At 46.9% G+C, this 16,164-nt stretch overlaps 3 protein-coding genes across 5 annotated transcripts; 2 read left to right on the top strand and 1 right to left on the bottom strand.

Annotated features, from left to right (window-relative positions):
* The first annotated feature begins 111 nt into the window (after positions 1-111).
* Positions 112-6,810, top strand: LOC133143604 (cullin-1). 3 transcript variants are annotated; one of them, XM_061265634.1, is made up of 24 exons: positions 112-271; positions 1,034-1,128; positions 1,270-1,344; positions 1,871-2,247; positions 2,345-2,519; positions 2,593-2,760; positions 2,856-2,906; positions 2,978-3,068; positions 3,234-3,397; positions 3,467-3,629; positions 3,693-3,823; positions 3,902-4,009; positions 4,072-4,178; positions 4,291-4,339; positions 4,411-4,542; positions 4,620-4,737; positions 4,806-4,882; positions 4,955-5,073; positions 5,139-5,244; positions 5,351-5,398; positions 5,490-5,572; positions 5,646-5,751; positions 6,091-6,204; positions 6,281-6,810. In XM_061265634.1, the coding sequence occupies exons 4-24, from the start codon at positions 2,108-2,110 to the stop codon at positions 6,359-6,361; spliced, it is 2,331 nt and encodes a 776-aa protein (XP_061121618.1). In that variant the 5' UTR covers positions 112-271; positions 1,034-1,128; positions 1,270-1,344; positions 1,871-2,107; the 3' UTR covers positions 6,362-6,810. The 3 variants fall into 3 exon arrangements, with proteins under 3 accessions (XP_061121618.1, XP_061121620.1, XP_061121617.1); XM_061265636.1 differs by lacking the exon at positions 1,270-1,344 and having other exon boundaries at positions 1,034-1,109; XM_061265633.1 differs by lacking the exon at positions 1,270-1,344.
* Positions 6,811-7,099: 289 nt separating this feature from the next.
* riok3 (RIO kinase 3 (yeast)) lies at positions 7,100-11,806 on the bottom strand. Its single transcript, XM_061265637.1, has 14 exons — positions 11,506-11,806; positions 11,328-11,424; positions 10,888-11,006; positions 10,446-10,588; positions 10,179-10,286; positions 9,993-10,102; positions 9,780-9,923; positions 9,585-9,712; positions 9,333-9,515; positions 8,763-8,922; positions 8,609-8,689; positions 8,381-8,470; positions 8,192-8,305; positions 7,100-8,015 (listed from the first exon to the last, which is right to left on the bottom strand). The coding sequence occupies exons 2-14, from the start codon at positions 11,361-11,363 to the stop codon at positions 7,875-7,877; spliced, it is 1,557 nt and encodes a 518-aa protein (XP_061121621.1). The 5' UTR covers positions 11,364-11,424; positions 11,506-11,806; the 3' UTR covers positions 7,100-7,874.
* Positions 11,807-12,058: 252 nt separating this feature from the next.
* LOC133143729 (clavesin-1-like) lies at positions 12,059-15,704 on the top strand. Its single transcript, XM_061265851.1, has 8 exons — positions 12,059-12,320; positions 12,665-12,999; positions 13,077-13,247; positions 13,342-13,460; positions 13,677-13,851; positions 13,940-14,050; positions 14,167-14,390; positions 14,541-15,704. Exons 2-8 carry the CDS (start codon positions 12,901-12,903, stop codon positions 14,617-14,619), a joined length of 978 nt encoding a protein of 325 aa, XP_061121835.1. The 5' UTR covers positions 12,059-12,320; positions 12,665-12,900; the 3' UTR covers positions 14,620-15,704.
* The last annotated feature ends 460 nt before the right edge of the window (positions 15,705-16,164 follow it).

Genomic DNA, 16,164 nt, shown 5'->3' with positions numbered 1-16,164 from the left:
AATAATTATAATGACTGACAACTGAATGTTTACGAATACTGAAACGAAAAAGCGTGCCTGCTTTTTTTGCGTAGGACATATTTCCGAGCGTCCGTGAAAGCAGCATGAATCGGCGCTTGGTGAGTTGATCTTTGTGCGAAGCAAAGCGAGTTAGCACTTAGCAGCAGTTAGCCGCCGCACTCAGCATTAGCGGCGGCAGCAGCACAGGGCACGGCCGCCGGGACCGCCACGAACCACGATTACGCACTGAGTTCCACGACCTAGAAATATGGTAAAGGCCAATTTTGTAGTCTTTATTGTCCATTTCTCCTTCCTTGTGACAATTCCGCAAGCTGTAAGCTAGCCGGCTAATGCTAACGACTAGTGGTGTGTTTTCCTGACTCATTATTGGGAGGCTGGCTGCCATTTTAAAGATTAACACAAGCGCGTCAAACGATCCTTTTTCGCGCAACAACATTCAGATAAGCGGACCCAATTGTATTGGAAGGGCTGCGCCCACACGAGTTGTGATACCGCTTTTACTCTAATCACGTCCTCGAAGCGAGCTCGTCCAAAGCTAACGCAGCTAATGGAGCTAGCCGACGAGCTAAGCGGCTAGCACGATGGCGTAGTAGGGTCCCACTGGAGAAAAAGCTCACTTGTCATGTCAGTTACTTATTCGGCTTGCGCCGTTTAAAATGTTTGACCTGTCAACCGATGAACAAGCCACTTCTTTCCTGACGGGAAGTGAAAACTCCGCGACCGTGACAGGACACCTACAAGGAGATAATCGTAATCATCTGATTCCTAAGAACTATCTCGCTTACTTGCTCCAATTTTGATCTACTTTCGGGTTTTACTGGAGCGTCTTTGGGGGAAACAACTAACTTGCATCGTTTTCAGTTGACATGATGTCAGAATTGATCAGTGAAACTTGATAGCTTTCAGTGTCTTAAAATAAATGACACCATCATGGATGTGTTGGATGGGTTTTGCATTTCACACAGTGAGATGGATATTGTTTGTTGTTGAAAAATGTATTCATATATTCTAGGTTTGGTGTGGGACTGATGGCTGCATCTGATCCAACAGCGACACCTCAAACATTAGAAGAGATTTGAAGCATTCTGGTTAGTCAAATTTCACATGGTAAGAAGCGTCACTATCTCCACATGCTCCCATATCATAGCATACTTTTGATGATATGACAAAATGTTTTAGGTTAATCATTTTGATGTTTACATTTAGGCTGTGTGTGTGATTGTCTTTTATTTGCTGTCACTTTCACAGTAAACTTCACCACGGAGTGACAACTAATCAAATTTAAGCAAGCACGCTTAGCATCTTTTTGGGAGGAACGAGCGAGTGAGTGAGCGAATCGATGTTATTTAATACTCTCCCATTTCTTGACGGAAAGTGAGTCAGAACTGGTGCCAAGGTATACTTTTTTTAAAAATGCTCTTAAAAGTTAACATATTGCGCGAAGAGTCAAACAATTTGAAAACAAAGTGTTTCATTGATTTTCCAATGTTGGTGAGTCACTCCCTGGTCTGGCAGCTTCCCTTGTTGCCGTGGTAACGGCTGTAGCTTCCCTGGCTTGTCCTCCCCAGTAGATGCTGGTCCACATACACGAGCTGGATGGATCAAGTAGCGTCAAAAGGAAGTGGCGTTGACGTGGGGTTTTGTGGACTTATTGGATATTAGCTGAGTGGCGAGAACATGTGTAGTCGATCACACAACTCAGCAACGATGTATTTTAAAGTTGTTCTTGGAATTTCTTCTGTGACTTCCTATTTAACACCCAAATGTTTGTCTGCAACCAATGCACAAATTTAATTCAAAGGGCATTGGCCTCCCAAAAGTGCCCTCAGTTGACAGTTTTTCTTGGCAGGTGATCTGGTGACAAGCGCAAAAGCTGTGCGCTGAAGGAAGGGCACGCATCGCCACTTTCCCGTGCGCAGCAGGAGCGCAGCAGGAGCGTAGCCTCGCCCATCTCGTCACCAGTGCCCCAACCCCCACAATGGAGTGCGCACACTGAGAGCCCCACGTCGCCCCGTCCGCATCGTCGCAGGAGAGCGGCAGCAGCGCCAGGGAAGCGTCGGCAGGAGTCGCCGCCGTCGCCGCCGCCATGTCGTCCAACCGGACCCAAAACCCGCACGGCCTCAAGCAGATTGGCCTGGACCAGATCTGGGATGACCTGCGGGCCGGCATCCAGCAGGTCTACACCAGGCAGAGCATGGCAAAGTCCAGATATATGGAACTGTACACGTATCCACAAGCCAGCAGGCCTCCTTGTTCTCTCTCGTTCTCCTTTATTCTAGATCTCTTTTTTTCCTCTTGGCCTTTCCTTAACCTCTCCCGACAGGCACGTATACAACTACTGCACCAGCGTGCACCAGTCCAATCAGGGCAGGGGCTCAGCACCCCCCAGCAAGCCCTCCAAAAAATCCTCCACACCGGGCGGAGCTCAGTTTGTCGGCCTGGAGCTCTACAAGAGGCTCAAGGAGTTCTTAAAGAACTACCTGACCAGCCTGCTCAAGGTGAGTCGGCGCCGCACTCGCCCGCCCGCCTGGACAACGTTAGCAACTTGCCTCTCTTCTTGTGCCGCGGCAGGATGGAGAAGACCTCATGGACGAGTGCGTGCTCAAGTTCTACACTCAGCAGTGGGAGGATTACCGCTTCTCCAGTAAAGTCCTCAACGGGATCTGCGCCTACCTCAACCGCCACTGGGTTCGACGGGAGTGCGACGAGGGACGCAAGGGCATCTACGAGATCTACTCGGTCAGAAGGAGCAACCGTTTGTGGCTGGCTTGGCTTTGTGTTCTGCTTCCTCTTTGTCGCCCGCCGTTCACGTCAACTGATTTTGTTCCTCGTAGCTGGCCCTGGTCACCTGGAGGGAGTGCTTGTTTCGACCCCTCAATAAACAGGTGTGTGCGCACGCTGTCGCTTTGAGATTTGCTCACTTCTGCCGTGTTCTGACTCAAAATGTGTGCGGCAGGTCACAAACGCCGTGCTCAAGCTCATTGAGCGCGAGAGAAACGGCGAGACCATCAACACTCGCCTCATCAGTGGCGTCGTCCAGTCTTACGGTGGGTCGCATTGTGCTGTCGCCAACTCCCCTCATAAGTTAAAGGTCACATTTGTAAGAGCAGTTTGAATAACGTTCCACACACAAAAAAAAAAAAAAGTCAGTACTTTCTACCAAAGTATCGTTCCCGTCATCGCTTTGGACATGAACGTGAAATGTGAAACAGTTGAGCTGGGCCTGAACGAGGAGGACGCCTTCGCCAAAGGCCCTACGCTGTCCGTCTATAAGGAATACTTTGAGTGCCAGTTCCTGACGGACACGGAACGTTTCTACACGCGTGAGAGCACCGAGTTCCTCCAGCAGAACCCTGTCACAGAGTACATGAAGAAGGTACGCACGCACTTTTGGCGGCGGCAACGGCAGCAATGCCAATGACATCACCAACGCGTTGGACGGCAGGCGGAGGCCCGGCTGCTGGAGGAGCAGCGGCGCGTGCAGGTTTACCTTCACGAGTCCACGCAGGACGAGCTGGCCAGGAAGTGCGAGCAGGTCCTCATCGAGAAGCACTTGGAAATCTTTCACACGGAGTTCCAGAATCTTCTGGATGCTGACAAGAATGAAGGTAAGCTGAAGTTTTAATTTTTATTTATTTATTTATTCATTTTTATTCTCCCTGTGTGTTCAGACCTGGGGCGCATGTACAACCTGGTGTCTCGCATCACGGACGGCCTGGGAGAGCTGAAGAAGCTTCTGGAAACTCACATCCACAACCAGGGCCTGGCCGCCATCGAGAAGTGTGGCGAGGCGGCGCTCAACGTACGGCAGCGGGCACACGTCTGTCACCCGCGCAGCAAGCGGATTCTCGCCTCATTTTGTAGTGTGTGTGTTTTTCAGGACCCCAAAGTGTACGTGCAGACCACGCTGGATGTGCACAAGAAGTACAACGCCTTGGTCATGTCGGCCTTCAACAACGACGCCGGCTTCGTGGCGGCGTTGGACAAGGTCAGCGCCGGGTAGATGGTTGAATGGACCGGTCGCCTCGTGACGCTTTTTGCTCCTCTCAGGCGTGCGGCCGCTTCATCAACAATAACGCCGTCACCAGGATGGCGCAGTCGTCCAGCAAGTCGCCCGAGCTGCTCGCGAGATATTGTGACTCGCTGCTCAAGAAGAGGTCAGCACGCGGCACCTTTTTCTTTTTTTTTTCTTTTTTTTTTAAACACATTTTCCCATGATTGATTATTTTCTTTGCATGGTTTTCTTTCCAACCTGTTGACGCTCCTCAGCTCGAAGAACCCCGAGGAGGCGGAGCTGGAGGACACGCTGAACCAAGTGGTAAGGCCGCCATGACGCCGTGCCGTTTGCCGGCCTTTGCAAAGACGCGTCCGTCTCGTCCTGTCTTCCAGATGGTGGTCTTCAAGTACATTGAGGACAAGGATGTCTTCCAGAAGTTCTACGCCAAGATGCTGGCCAAGCGTTTGGTCCACCAGAACAGCGCCAGCGATGACGCCGAGGCCAGCATGATCTCCAAACTTAAGGTGGCGCCCAAGTCATCTTCCTCGTCCTTTTCTCCTTCCTCCTCCTCCTCCTCATTGTGGTCTTTGCGCTTTTGCAGCAAGCGTGCGGTTTCGAGTACACATCCAAACTTCAGAGGATGTTCCAAGACATCGGCGTCAGCAAGGACCTCAATGAGCAGTTCAAGAAACACCTCACCAACTCGGAACCACTTGATTGTCAGTGGCACGCACGCTCGCACGCTCACGAACGCGCTCACAACGTTCATGTGTTGTTGTGTTTTCAGTGGACTTCAGTATTCAAGTTCTGAGTTCTGGCTCGTGGCCTTTCCAGCAGTCGTGTACCTTTGCGCTCCCCTCCGAGGTGGCAAGCAAGCACACGTGCATGAGGTGAGTGGCCCTCTGACTACCTGACTGACGCGTGTCTTCCTTCAAGCTGGAGAGAAGCTACCAGCGCTTCACGGCGTTCTACGCCAGCAGACACAGCGGCAGGAAGTTGACGTGGCTCTACCACCTGTCCAAAGGCGAGCTGGTGGCCAACTGCTTCAAGAACAGGTACAACTCCCGCCCCCACGTCCTTCGTCCCGGCAAGCCAGTCATTGTGTCTTGCTGTGTCCTAGGTACACGCTGCAGGCCTCCACCTTCCAGATGGCCATCCTGTTGCAGTACAACACGGAGGACAGCTACAGTGTGCAGCAGCTCTCTGACAGCACACAGATCAAAACGGTGCGGGCAAGCCTCAGCCAAAGCAAAATGTCTTCTGTGGCCCCCATTGTCATGTCATCTGCCCGCTGCAAACGTTTCAAGGCTCGCTCTTCCTCCTCTGTTTCAGGACATCCTCATTCAAGTTCTGCAGATATTGCTCAAGTCCAAACTGCTGGTGAGTCGAGTCGAGCATACCCACACCCCACGCGCGAGCGCTCGTCACACACGCTCGCCTGCGTCCGTCAACACCTTTGTCCATCCGCCAGGTCCTGGAGGACGAGAACGCCAATGTGGACGAGGTGGACTTCAAACCTGACACAGTCATCAAGCTCTTCCTGGGATACAAAAAGTCAGACTACTTCCTGCTCATCTTTCTGCCAACACTTGGTTGTAATTGTGTGTCTGTGTGTGTTTGTGTCTAGCAAAAAGTTGCGTGTCAACATCAACGTACCCATGAAGACGGAGCAGAAGCAAGAGCAGGAGACCACGCACAAGAACATCGAAGAGGACCGCAAGCTCCTGATTCAGGTCTCTCACTCGCTCAGTCATACTCGCTCTCTCTTTCTCTCTCACTCTTTCTCAGTCACGCTTTCTCACTCACTCTTTTTCACTCACTCTTTCTCACTCACTCTTTCTCACTCACTCTTTCTCACTCACTCTTTCTCACTCACTCTTTCTCACTCACTTTTTCTCACTCACTTTTTCTCATTCACTCACTCACTCACTCACTCACTCACTCATTCACTCACTTATTCACTCACTCACACACTAACCCTAAAAAGTTTTTTTATTTTGGTGTGTGTTTGCTTGTTTGTATGTGTGTGTTTCAGCTTTTGCAATCAAATTGTGTGTGTTTGTGCATGTTAGGCTGCCATTGTGCGTATCATGAAGATGCGCAAGGTGTTGAAGCATCAGCAGCTGCTGGCCGAGGTCCTCAACCAGCTGTCATCTCGCTTCAAACCTCGCGTGCCTGTCATCAAGGTGCCCGATGCCTGCATGGCTTCCTGCCAGTCGTAAATATGCAAAGTGCTGACAGTTGTCTCCCCCTTGTGGACAGAAATGTATCGACATCCTGATCGAGAAGGAGTACTTGGAGCGAGTGGACGGCGAAAAAGACACATACAGCTACTTGGCATGAGACTCCCCCAACACACACACACGCCCCCCCCCCCCCCCATATTGCCTCGGTTTTATTTTTTGTGTGTTCTTGTTTTTCTTCTGTGAGTAACAAAGTGTGGCTCATGATGTGTGGCGGATCGTTGCGCGTGCGTACGTGCGTGTGTGTGCCACACCAGAGCTGCTGAGCATCTGCCTGCCGACTGGAGGCTGAACTCTGGGCTCTCCTGCCTGTCATGAAGGAACTAAACACATGACCCCCCCAAGCCCCCCCCACCACCACCTGCGCACGTTGTAAATAGGCCCAGAGTTTAAGAGGAAGAATGCCTCGTTCTCATGGCAAGCATTCAGCCAATCCGAGAGCCATATCCAAAGGTTTCTGCATGTTCCAGCTTCTCTCGCGCAGGACGTTTGTATAGTGTGCTTCATTTTCTAAATGTGTGAGAAATAAACGACTCAAAGGTTTCGTAAGCATGTTCCAACTTGGTATTGGTGCTGCCGCTCACTGCAGGTTGACACTGAAGGCCCACCCCGAGGTCATAACACTGCTAAGAAAGCTTAATCCAATATTAAAATTGTACTTTTAAACCCTATAGTTGTTTAATTAGGCTTTTTTTTTTTCTAAAAAATGACCATCTACATTACGGCTTTTTTCATAAAAAAATTAATAGTCTTTTTTTATGTAAGAAAAAGGTATAGTAAGTGTTAGAGTGGTGCTCACTCTAACTTATTTTGCAAGAACCACACGGAGACAAGTTAGTCGTTTTGGGCACCTGCAGGCGGAGAGTTCACTCGTCGCTGTGTTTACAGCGATGGTCGAATGAAGTCTGACTCTCGCTTCCCACAAGAGCATCTTTATTAAGAGAAAAAGGGTGGGGGTGATAGTAGACTGAATAGACAAGTTAAAAAGCCCTTGACCTCTAGATTAGCAGAGCAGGGGATGTTTTACGACATTGTGTAGGATGGAACAAGCTAGGTTATTTATTACTGGTTACATACATTCCAACATAATCATAGATCAAGATAGTTTGGAAAACCCTGACAGTAAGGCCTTTTTCTGTAAAAAAAAATGGCCACATATTTAGGTTTTTGGGGGAGCACATACCACAGACTGGGTGCTATTCTGATTTAATTTATGTTCATCCTTTAATTTTTCATTTTTGAGGACAAGGCAAGAAGTTGGCATGCCTGCCTGTAACCAAACCAAATAACCAAAGACAGGAGTGACAAAAGAAACGAGCACTAATTTCATTCGTCGCACAGACGACTGTGTGTATTTCTTCCATACACAATGTCTTCATCCTCAGCCTCAAACAAAACACACAGCAGCCCCCAAATGCACATCACACAACCAAGTGTGAAGAAGACATGATGAGCTTCCTCAGCGCAGGGTGTCAAAATAAGCAGCATCCAGACAAAGGTGCGGTGGGGCCTGTCTGTGGGCGGAGCCATTTTTCTCTCACGTCGTCGTCATTGTGGCGGCGAGAAGAAGCGAGGGAGAGCCCGCAAGGGCCATTTAACGGACGAACACTGAACTAGTCGTCCACGTCCGTCCGTAAAGGAGGGTCGGCCTCTTGTTTTTCTTCCTCTTCTTCGTCATCTGTGGACGCCAGAGCAAACGTTTTCTTTCCTCGCCGCTGCACGTGGTCTTCATTCCTCTTCTCCAATGCTACGATCTGAAACACAGCAAAGCAGGACCACGCCATATTTAAGTACAGTCTACCCACACGTGCCATCACATGTAATTTAACTAACAAAATAACTTATCTTAAAAATACCCTCACATTAGATACTTTTTTTCACATTTTCTCACAGAGAATTGCGAGAGTGCGTGACAATGGGTGCAAGTTACCTCAGCAACAAACTCTGCCTCGTTCTCCGCACCAATGGGAATGTCGAGTCCTGACACGGCGTTGAAAAGCTCGAAGATGCTGAGCGCCTCACTCACTCCTCGCTTCTGGAAGAACTACACAAACGCGCGTACAAAAAAAGTCACGTGTGTGTGTATCACACAGAAACAATAGTGCATGTGTATTGTTACCGTGGAAACATTCCTGCAGTCTCGGAAGAGGAACTCCAGGCCGTGAGGGTGCGTGGGCTCCACCGACTGACTGACGTCGATCAACCACACCTGCAACAAACATGGCAAAGGTTTAGGGAGAAAGGGAAAAAAAATAAAAGACATTAACAAGATAACTAAGAAAAAATAATAGACAAAATTGAAATAAGGGGGAAAAGAAAAGGACAAAGGGAAGAAAACCAAAGTTACCTTTCCTTGATGCCACAACATGTTGTACTCGCTGAGGTCAGCATGGACCAGATGACACTCCTTATACAGCTTCTGCATCATCTACACACACAAGCCTCAACATTAGAAGAGTGTGTGTCCACATGTATGTTCGTGTGTGTGCATCGATACATACTTCTAAGACCTGGTGGAAGGCCTTCTTCATGTCGTCAGAGCTTAACATCACATCCTTGAGCTTGGGCGCAGGGAGGTGATCTTGTCCAATGAATGACATCACCAGGATATGTTTGCGCAACACCACCACGTCCGGACAAGGAATCTCCGCCTTCCTCATCCTGGCAAACCAAAATTCATGTGTTTTGTGTATTATTCCTCACATTTAAAAAATCAATCAATCAATCAATCAATCAATCAATCAATCAATCAATCAATCAATCAATCAGTACTTACATAAAACACAAGAATATGAGGGGGGGAAAAACATTTTAAATACTTACAAAAAACGCAAGAATACGAGAAAAACATGTTTTCACATGGTTATGGAACTTGGCAATTTGAGTGTTTGTCACGACTGTACACGCGCGACTGTACACGGGATACATGAAAACGCTTATTCAAAAAGGCTGCCCCGTGGTGGCCGTTTAATGCTACTCGACTTTAGACTGATTAAGGAAGACTTTTTTGAGATGCTAAATTTGTTATGTCAAATTGTCTGAAGACTTTGATATCAGAAATAGGAAACGACCTGCTGAGGTTGTGCATCTCCTTCTCGGCCCACAAGCGAATAATCTTGCGAGGGTTGAGTTTGGTGAAGCGGTCGATGAAACGGTAGTCGTCTTTGATGTAACGGTCTCGGTTCTTGAACTCGTTCAAGGTGGTCTTGAACACCTTCAGGACCACCTCGTCCGGGACAGGCTGCTCCTCCAGGCTACGCACGCACAAACGCGCACAAATGTTCAACATGTACGAGGAGGGAGTGCACGCAAAGGCGTCTGACCTTCCTCCGTTGGCGTGGAAGACCACTGACTCCTTCCCGGTGCTGATGCAGCCGTTGATGCTCTCCAGCACGCCGGCGTTGACCATCTTGTACATCAGCAGACGAGTGCGGGGATCCACCGCTTGCTCCTGAACCGTGAAGCGGAGCCGTTCAGACGCAACACAAACGGTGGTCGGTTTGTGGCGGGGGACTCACGGCCGTGGAGTGTTCTTTCTTTTCGTGCAGTTTGGCGCTCCGGCGCTGCTCGCTAACGCAGTGCTGCTTCAGGGAGTTGAACACCTGGTTGGATAATTTCAGGTCCATGCCCAGACCGTCACCCACTTGCACCCCAGGAGCGAACTGGACACACACAACAATCCATCTGTTTTGTTTGTTTAGTGTGTGTTGTGTTAACAAACCGTGCCATACGTTGTCCATGCGTGCCGTGTTCTTCCTGCCACATGTCACCGCATCGTGTTTGGTTGTGATGTTTTTGCCTTTCCCGGCAAAACCTCTCCTGGGCGCGGTCTGAGGCTTGGCTGGCAAAAAACAAAACCAAACATAGTGCGCATAATGTACACTCCAGAGGTATCCGTAGCATTGCAGTGGCGCTACCTGCCCTGTAGGGGTCATCCCTGGTGTCCTGCCAGTCCACCTCGTCCTCAGAACTGTCGCTGTCCTCATAAGGATGAACCTTGCGGTAATTCTCAAAGGAGATGGAGACTACACAAACACACACAATTGACCAGTTTAACTAAATTTTAGTTCAGTTTAACTAAAACACTTTTTTCTGTGCAAGCTTCATATGAATTACTTGCGCTGGAACCAATCAAGTAGGATTTATCCAAACTGGAATGTTTGCTGCTAAGCGGCCACCGCTACCTTTGCTGTCTCCGTTGAACTTCCTCTCCTCTCGACGCAGCTGGTCATCAAACTCTCGGTCATACTGCATCTGAAGCATCTGAGCCAGCATCAGGTCACTGGTCGTTTCGGCAGAGTCGTCGCTCAGCCAAACACCTGACGAGCTGAACAAATACGATGTTATTTTGGACAGCAAGCCGCCGCCATTGTGATGCATCTCCTGCTCTAACCTTTTTAGCTACTAGAGGGCAGTATAAGACAGATTGACAAAGACAGTCTCTTAACCAGGTACTGTCGTATTGTCTATGTATGGCTACCATGTTTGGATTGAAACTATTTCTTAATATAGCACAAACACAGACGCTATTTGGCTTTATCATCAAGATGCTAATCATTGTAGCATGTCCAGTAGTATTGATCAAAAACGTATGACGTGTGTAACGTATGCTATTTGCCAACTCACTCAGTGAGGCCAAAGTTGCGATTTTCTTCTTCCAACTGTCTGGCCAGCTGCTCGCTCATCACATCCGCCAGCGAGGAGCCCGGCACGGCCGGCACTGTCGCCGTCATGCCCCACGGGCTCTGCAAGGAAACACAGATCCGCACTTTTATGTTGGAAAGACGACCTGCTGTCAGTCAGGGAAAAGGCTGAGTAAGAAGTTCAACCTTAGCCTCTGTTGACGTATGCTCCAGCAAAATCAAGATGCACCGGCAAAATGTCAAAGGTGGACAAAAAAAAGTGTCAAAGACGTCGTACAGTAACCAAGCGTTAGAAATAAGGGTGACGTCATCAGTGGAGGCCATACTGACAACAATTTGTTGGTTCATATTAGTTTCCTTTTAAAAAGCTAAGTGGCTATCCGACAGCTCGCCTAAAACTATAAGTTCCAAACACGGGCTTACCTTAGGTTTGTGAGCAGTGACTCCACTTTGATCCATGATTTGATGTGCGGTTCGAGTGAAGGTGGCTAACTGCGAAGCTAAGTGGATAACTGCGAAGCTAGGTGGGCCAACAAAAAGTGAAATTAACACAACAAAAGGACCAAGCAATCTGTAATAAGTGTGTTGTTTATGTACTTACCGAAATAAACAAATCAAATCAAAGCAGGTCGTGACAAGCAAACGAAAGTTTTGGAAAACACGGTGAGACCCTTATAAAACGATTTGCGGGAGTCGCTGCTGGCGTATGGGTTCACTTGCCTGTCTTGTGTGCCGACACTGTGAGTTTAATTACCGCGTATGACGGTGTGAATGTGTGTGTGATTAAAAAAAAGACGACTTGTAAAAAGTTGATTAAATGGTTGGTAAATGACCTAGCCACCAAGTGAGTGTGCTGCGAATTAAAAGAACCTTTGACCAACCGGAAATACGTCACCGTCATTATAAACGTTCCAATCGATGACGTCAGTAAACCGCTTGAAATTTTTTGCAAAAAAAAGAGTACAGTGTACTGCAGATACAGAAACCTTCCAAATAAATTTTAATTAGGCATCTGGACTAAAGATAGATTGATCGTCAATAGATATATTGATAGATAGACAGGCTGACATTGAATTTTAAGTTTTCATCAACGGAGGACTTTCTTGTGAAAGTGTATACCGGAAGTGTTATGTCGCGAAAGAATAGGACTAAATTAGAGCATCCTGATCCTGACGTTTTCTCCGCACATTTTTTCTCCCTCATCGAACGTTCACATGTCAGCGGGAACGTCGGAAATTAACATTTAATCTTTGTTTATTTTTCGTTTTTTTGTTTTTGTCTTCTTGGATTCTCCCCACGCTTATTCCTTCTTCTTGTTGTTTTGTGTGATGGCCGACAGCGTCCTCAGCATCAGGACCAGCTTAGAAGGGCCGGAGGCGCTCAGACCAACGACACACAACACACCTAATTCTATCAGTAATATTTTATATTTATATTCATCAATATCATTTATTCACACTTACTACAATATATACAAAACATTATGTATGTGTATATATATATATATATATATATATATATATATATATATATATATATATATATAATATATATATACACATATATAATATATATATATATACGTATATATATACACATATATAATATATATATATATACGTATATATATATATGCATAATGTTAGATGTTTCTTGCATCATATGTTGGAGCTTAGCTGTAAATTATGACCAGCATACAGCACGAGTATTGTAGTATTGATATATAATGTAAAATATAATATTGTTTGTCTGTTTGTCAGAACCAGCAGACCAAGCTGCCTTAACTGACCTTTGAACCTGCAATAGACATCACTAGTGGCCCATGATGTGAAAATGTTCGGCGCCATGATAGCACGCCACAGGAGGGATGCACCGTAAGCAGCATCGGAACCATTGTGGATGACATCACCCGTGGCGGCTGATTTGATTGGTTGAGCAGTCAGATGAGGCGTGTGTGCTGACAGTGAGCACTCGTTAACACCAAAACGCTGACAGGATGTCGCAGCTCCTGGCGACCCTCAGCGCCGACGTCACAGAGAAGGCTCGGCTTGAGCTCAACGAAAACCCCAACACCCTACACCAGAACATACAACAGGTACCGGTGGTGACCACTCCCTTATTTGTCCCTATGTGCTCTGACATTTGACCCTTGCGTGTTTTCACCACGGCAAGGTGCGTGACATGATCGTGACTCGTCCAGACATCGGCTTCTTGCGTACAGACGACGACTTCATCCTTCGCTTCCTCCGAGCGCGCAAGTTTGACCCGGTGGAGACATTCCGCCTGCTAGCGCAATACTTTCAGTTCCGACAGCAGAACCTCGACATGTTCCAGAGCTTCAAGGTCCACGCGCACACCTTTTTCAAATGGGATGCTGTTTTGTCTCCAAAATAACAAGGTGGTCATGAAAAGGAAGTGTAATCTGTGTGTGGGTCAGGTGGACGACCCCGGCATCAAGCGAGCATTGATGGACGGCTTCCCAGGCGTTCTGGAGAACCCGGACCAACACGGCCGAAAGATCCTCATCCTTTTTGCCTCCAACTGGGACCAGAGCAGGTCAACGCATCGTCATGGCAACATGACATTCACATTCTTGAACTTTAAAAAACAGACAAACTTTTCATTAGCTTATTATTTAAATTTACATCCACATTGTAATATTTAAAAATTATTTCATCAACTTTGTTGAGGACAAAGATTGTCCTAGTTCACTCTTGATCAGGACTTGAAGGATGTGGACTCAATGGCGGTCCGGGCTTTCCATTTGTCCAGGAACTCGTTCACAGACATCTTGCGGGCCATCCTTCTCTCGCTGGAGGTTCTGATTGAGAAGCCCGAGCTGCAAATCAACGGCTTTGTGCTCATCATTGACTGGAGCAACTTTTCCTTCAAGCAGGCCTCCAAACTCACGCCCAACATCCTCAAGCTAGCCATCGAAGGCCTGCAGGTCAGACGCCGGGTGCCGCTTCGTTTAGACAAAAGTAAACCTGATTGACTTTTTTACAATTTCCAACAAAATGTGCCATTTTCTTCAGGACAGCTTCCCGGCCCGTTTCGGAGGGATCCATTTTGTCAACCAGCCGTGGTACATTTACGCCATGTTCACCATCATCAAGCCTTTCCTCAAAGACAAAACCAGGAAACGGGTGAATGCAAACGCCCCCTTCTCTTTCTCTTTCTTCTCTGCTTGCCGTTCATCTCGCTAGCTAGCTAGATAGCTGTCCATATATGTAATCTTCTTTTGTGGTATTCTACGGCACAGATCTTTCTCCACGGAAACAACCTGAACTCGCTCCATCAGCTCATTCAGCCCGAGTGTCTGCCGTCCGAGTTCGGGGGTACGCTTCCGCCGTACGACATGGGTATGTGGGCGCGCACCCTGCTAGGTCCTGACTATATGGACGAAACCGAGTACACACTCACCTACGACGCCCTGCACGTCCGAGAGAACTGCGGGGGAGGTGCGGACAAGGAGCTCATGAAGAGGTGAGGGCACTCCATGCAACAACTCACTCTTTTATTACCTCCTTGTGTCAAGGAACTATGTTAATGTGAGGCGCATTTTTTTGACCAAAGTAGTGCTTTACCGCCATCTGATGATGGACTTGACTACAATGTGACGTTTATGTGCTACAGGTCTCAGTCGGTGGTCAATCCCGCCACGCTGCGACAGACGGACACAGACACCAGCACTCCGCTATTGGCCCTGGACTGAACATACACACACACGTGCGCACACTCACACACACTCACGCACGCACTTACACACAATTGCTGGATTTTGCCGTGTTGTTTTGTCCCGTCCAGCTGAACTTTGACTTCCTGTTTCTGAGCCCAAATGTGTGTTTGTGCAGCACACATACGCAAACACACATACACACACTAACGCGCACACACGCTTCCATGTTTGTGTGTCCCCACGCTGGAAACGCAGGAAAGGTCATCATGACTTTAGCGAATGTTTGCTCACCGCCATCTTCATCATCATCATCTCGTTCATCGGTGACAATGACGCACTGACATTCATTCATTCATTCAATCAATCGTGGTGATTGTAGTTCAGTGTTCCCAACCTTCTTTGAGCCAAGGTACATATTTGATTGGATTTGAAAGCAAATATAAAAATAAATAAAATAAGCATACATAGTTATCGGCGAGTAATCGATTCATCGTTTTAGTCCCATGGTCTTTTTTGTAAAAATGCCCATATAGTTATTAGGGAGTCGGGAATGAACATTGGAAATCTTTGTAGATGATCAGAGCGTTAGCACTCTTGTTAGCGCCGCCCGCTCAATTGCTTGGATTAGCCATGTCAATCGGAAGACTTGATGTAAAAAAACAGGGAACTTCTCCTCCAAGTGTGAACTAAAGCGTCATGATTGTCGTCGCTGAGGAAACTCGGCGCTAACTCGCTATCGCAATGGTTGCTCGCGTTTATCGCCAAATATGAATGAAAACACTTTGGGTTAAGCTTTCCAATCAAGATAATGTCGCTCGCGTAGAACAACCGAGCGCTACGTGCATGTCGATTAGAAAGAAAAAGTGCTCCCTCCTTTCATGCTTTCAAGTATTGTGCTCTCAACACACACACACCGAATGCCAAAATGTCACTAAAGAGAAAGATTGTTTTTATTGAATTTGAACGTATTTAAAGATTGTATCGATCATGTATTGCCGCGCTACAAAAAAGACTTTTCGTCGGATGAAAAGCTTTTTGCAGTGCCACTCGACATCAGGGCTACACTCATTTCTTCTCATGTATTTACTGCAGAATGTAACTAGTAAACATTTACACCTCCACGTGTGCTGCTTTCTTTCTTTTCTTTTTTTGATAACTTCAAAAAGTCTTTCTTTTTTTTTTAATCAAAATACCATAGCAGAATGTGGACATTCAGACAGCAGTGCAGGGCAAACAGGCACATCTGACTCTTAAAATGCACAGACGAGAAATAGTGATTTTAATGTCTATCGTGATTCTATTTTTCTATCATATTTACTATAAAATGATTATTCTATATAAAAAATGTTAAATATAGATGTAAAATAGTCCATTTTACTATTTAAGAAAATGTTCACACACAAAAATGCTCAACTAAGTTTGTAAAATTATTTATTATGCTAATAACTGCTCTTTGTAATTAAATGAAATAAATGTAGCTATTTATTTGAGTTAAAATAATATAAATAAATATAAATACACACCTCTGGCCAAGAAAGCCAATGAGGCTCAATGAGAGCCTAAAGAGTCAAGCGCAAAGCA

The sequence above is a fragment of the Syngnathus typhle genome, linkage group LG19 (genome assembly GCF_033458585.1).
Source record: "Syngnathus typhle isolate RoL2023-S1 ecotype Sweden linkage group LG19, RoL_Styp_1.0, whole genome shotgun sequence".
In the NCBI taxonomy this organism is placed as follows: Eukaryota; Metazoa; Chordata; class Actinopteri; order Syngnathiformes; family Syngnathidae; genus Syngnathus; species Syngnathus typhle.
The sequence above is the reverse complement of the archived record's forward strand: the minus strand, read 5'-3'. Positions and strand labels throughout refer to the sequence as shown.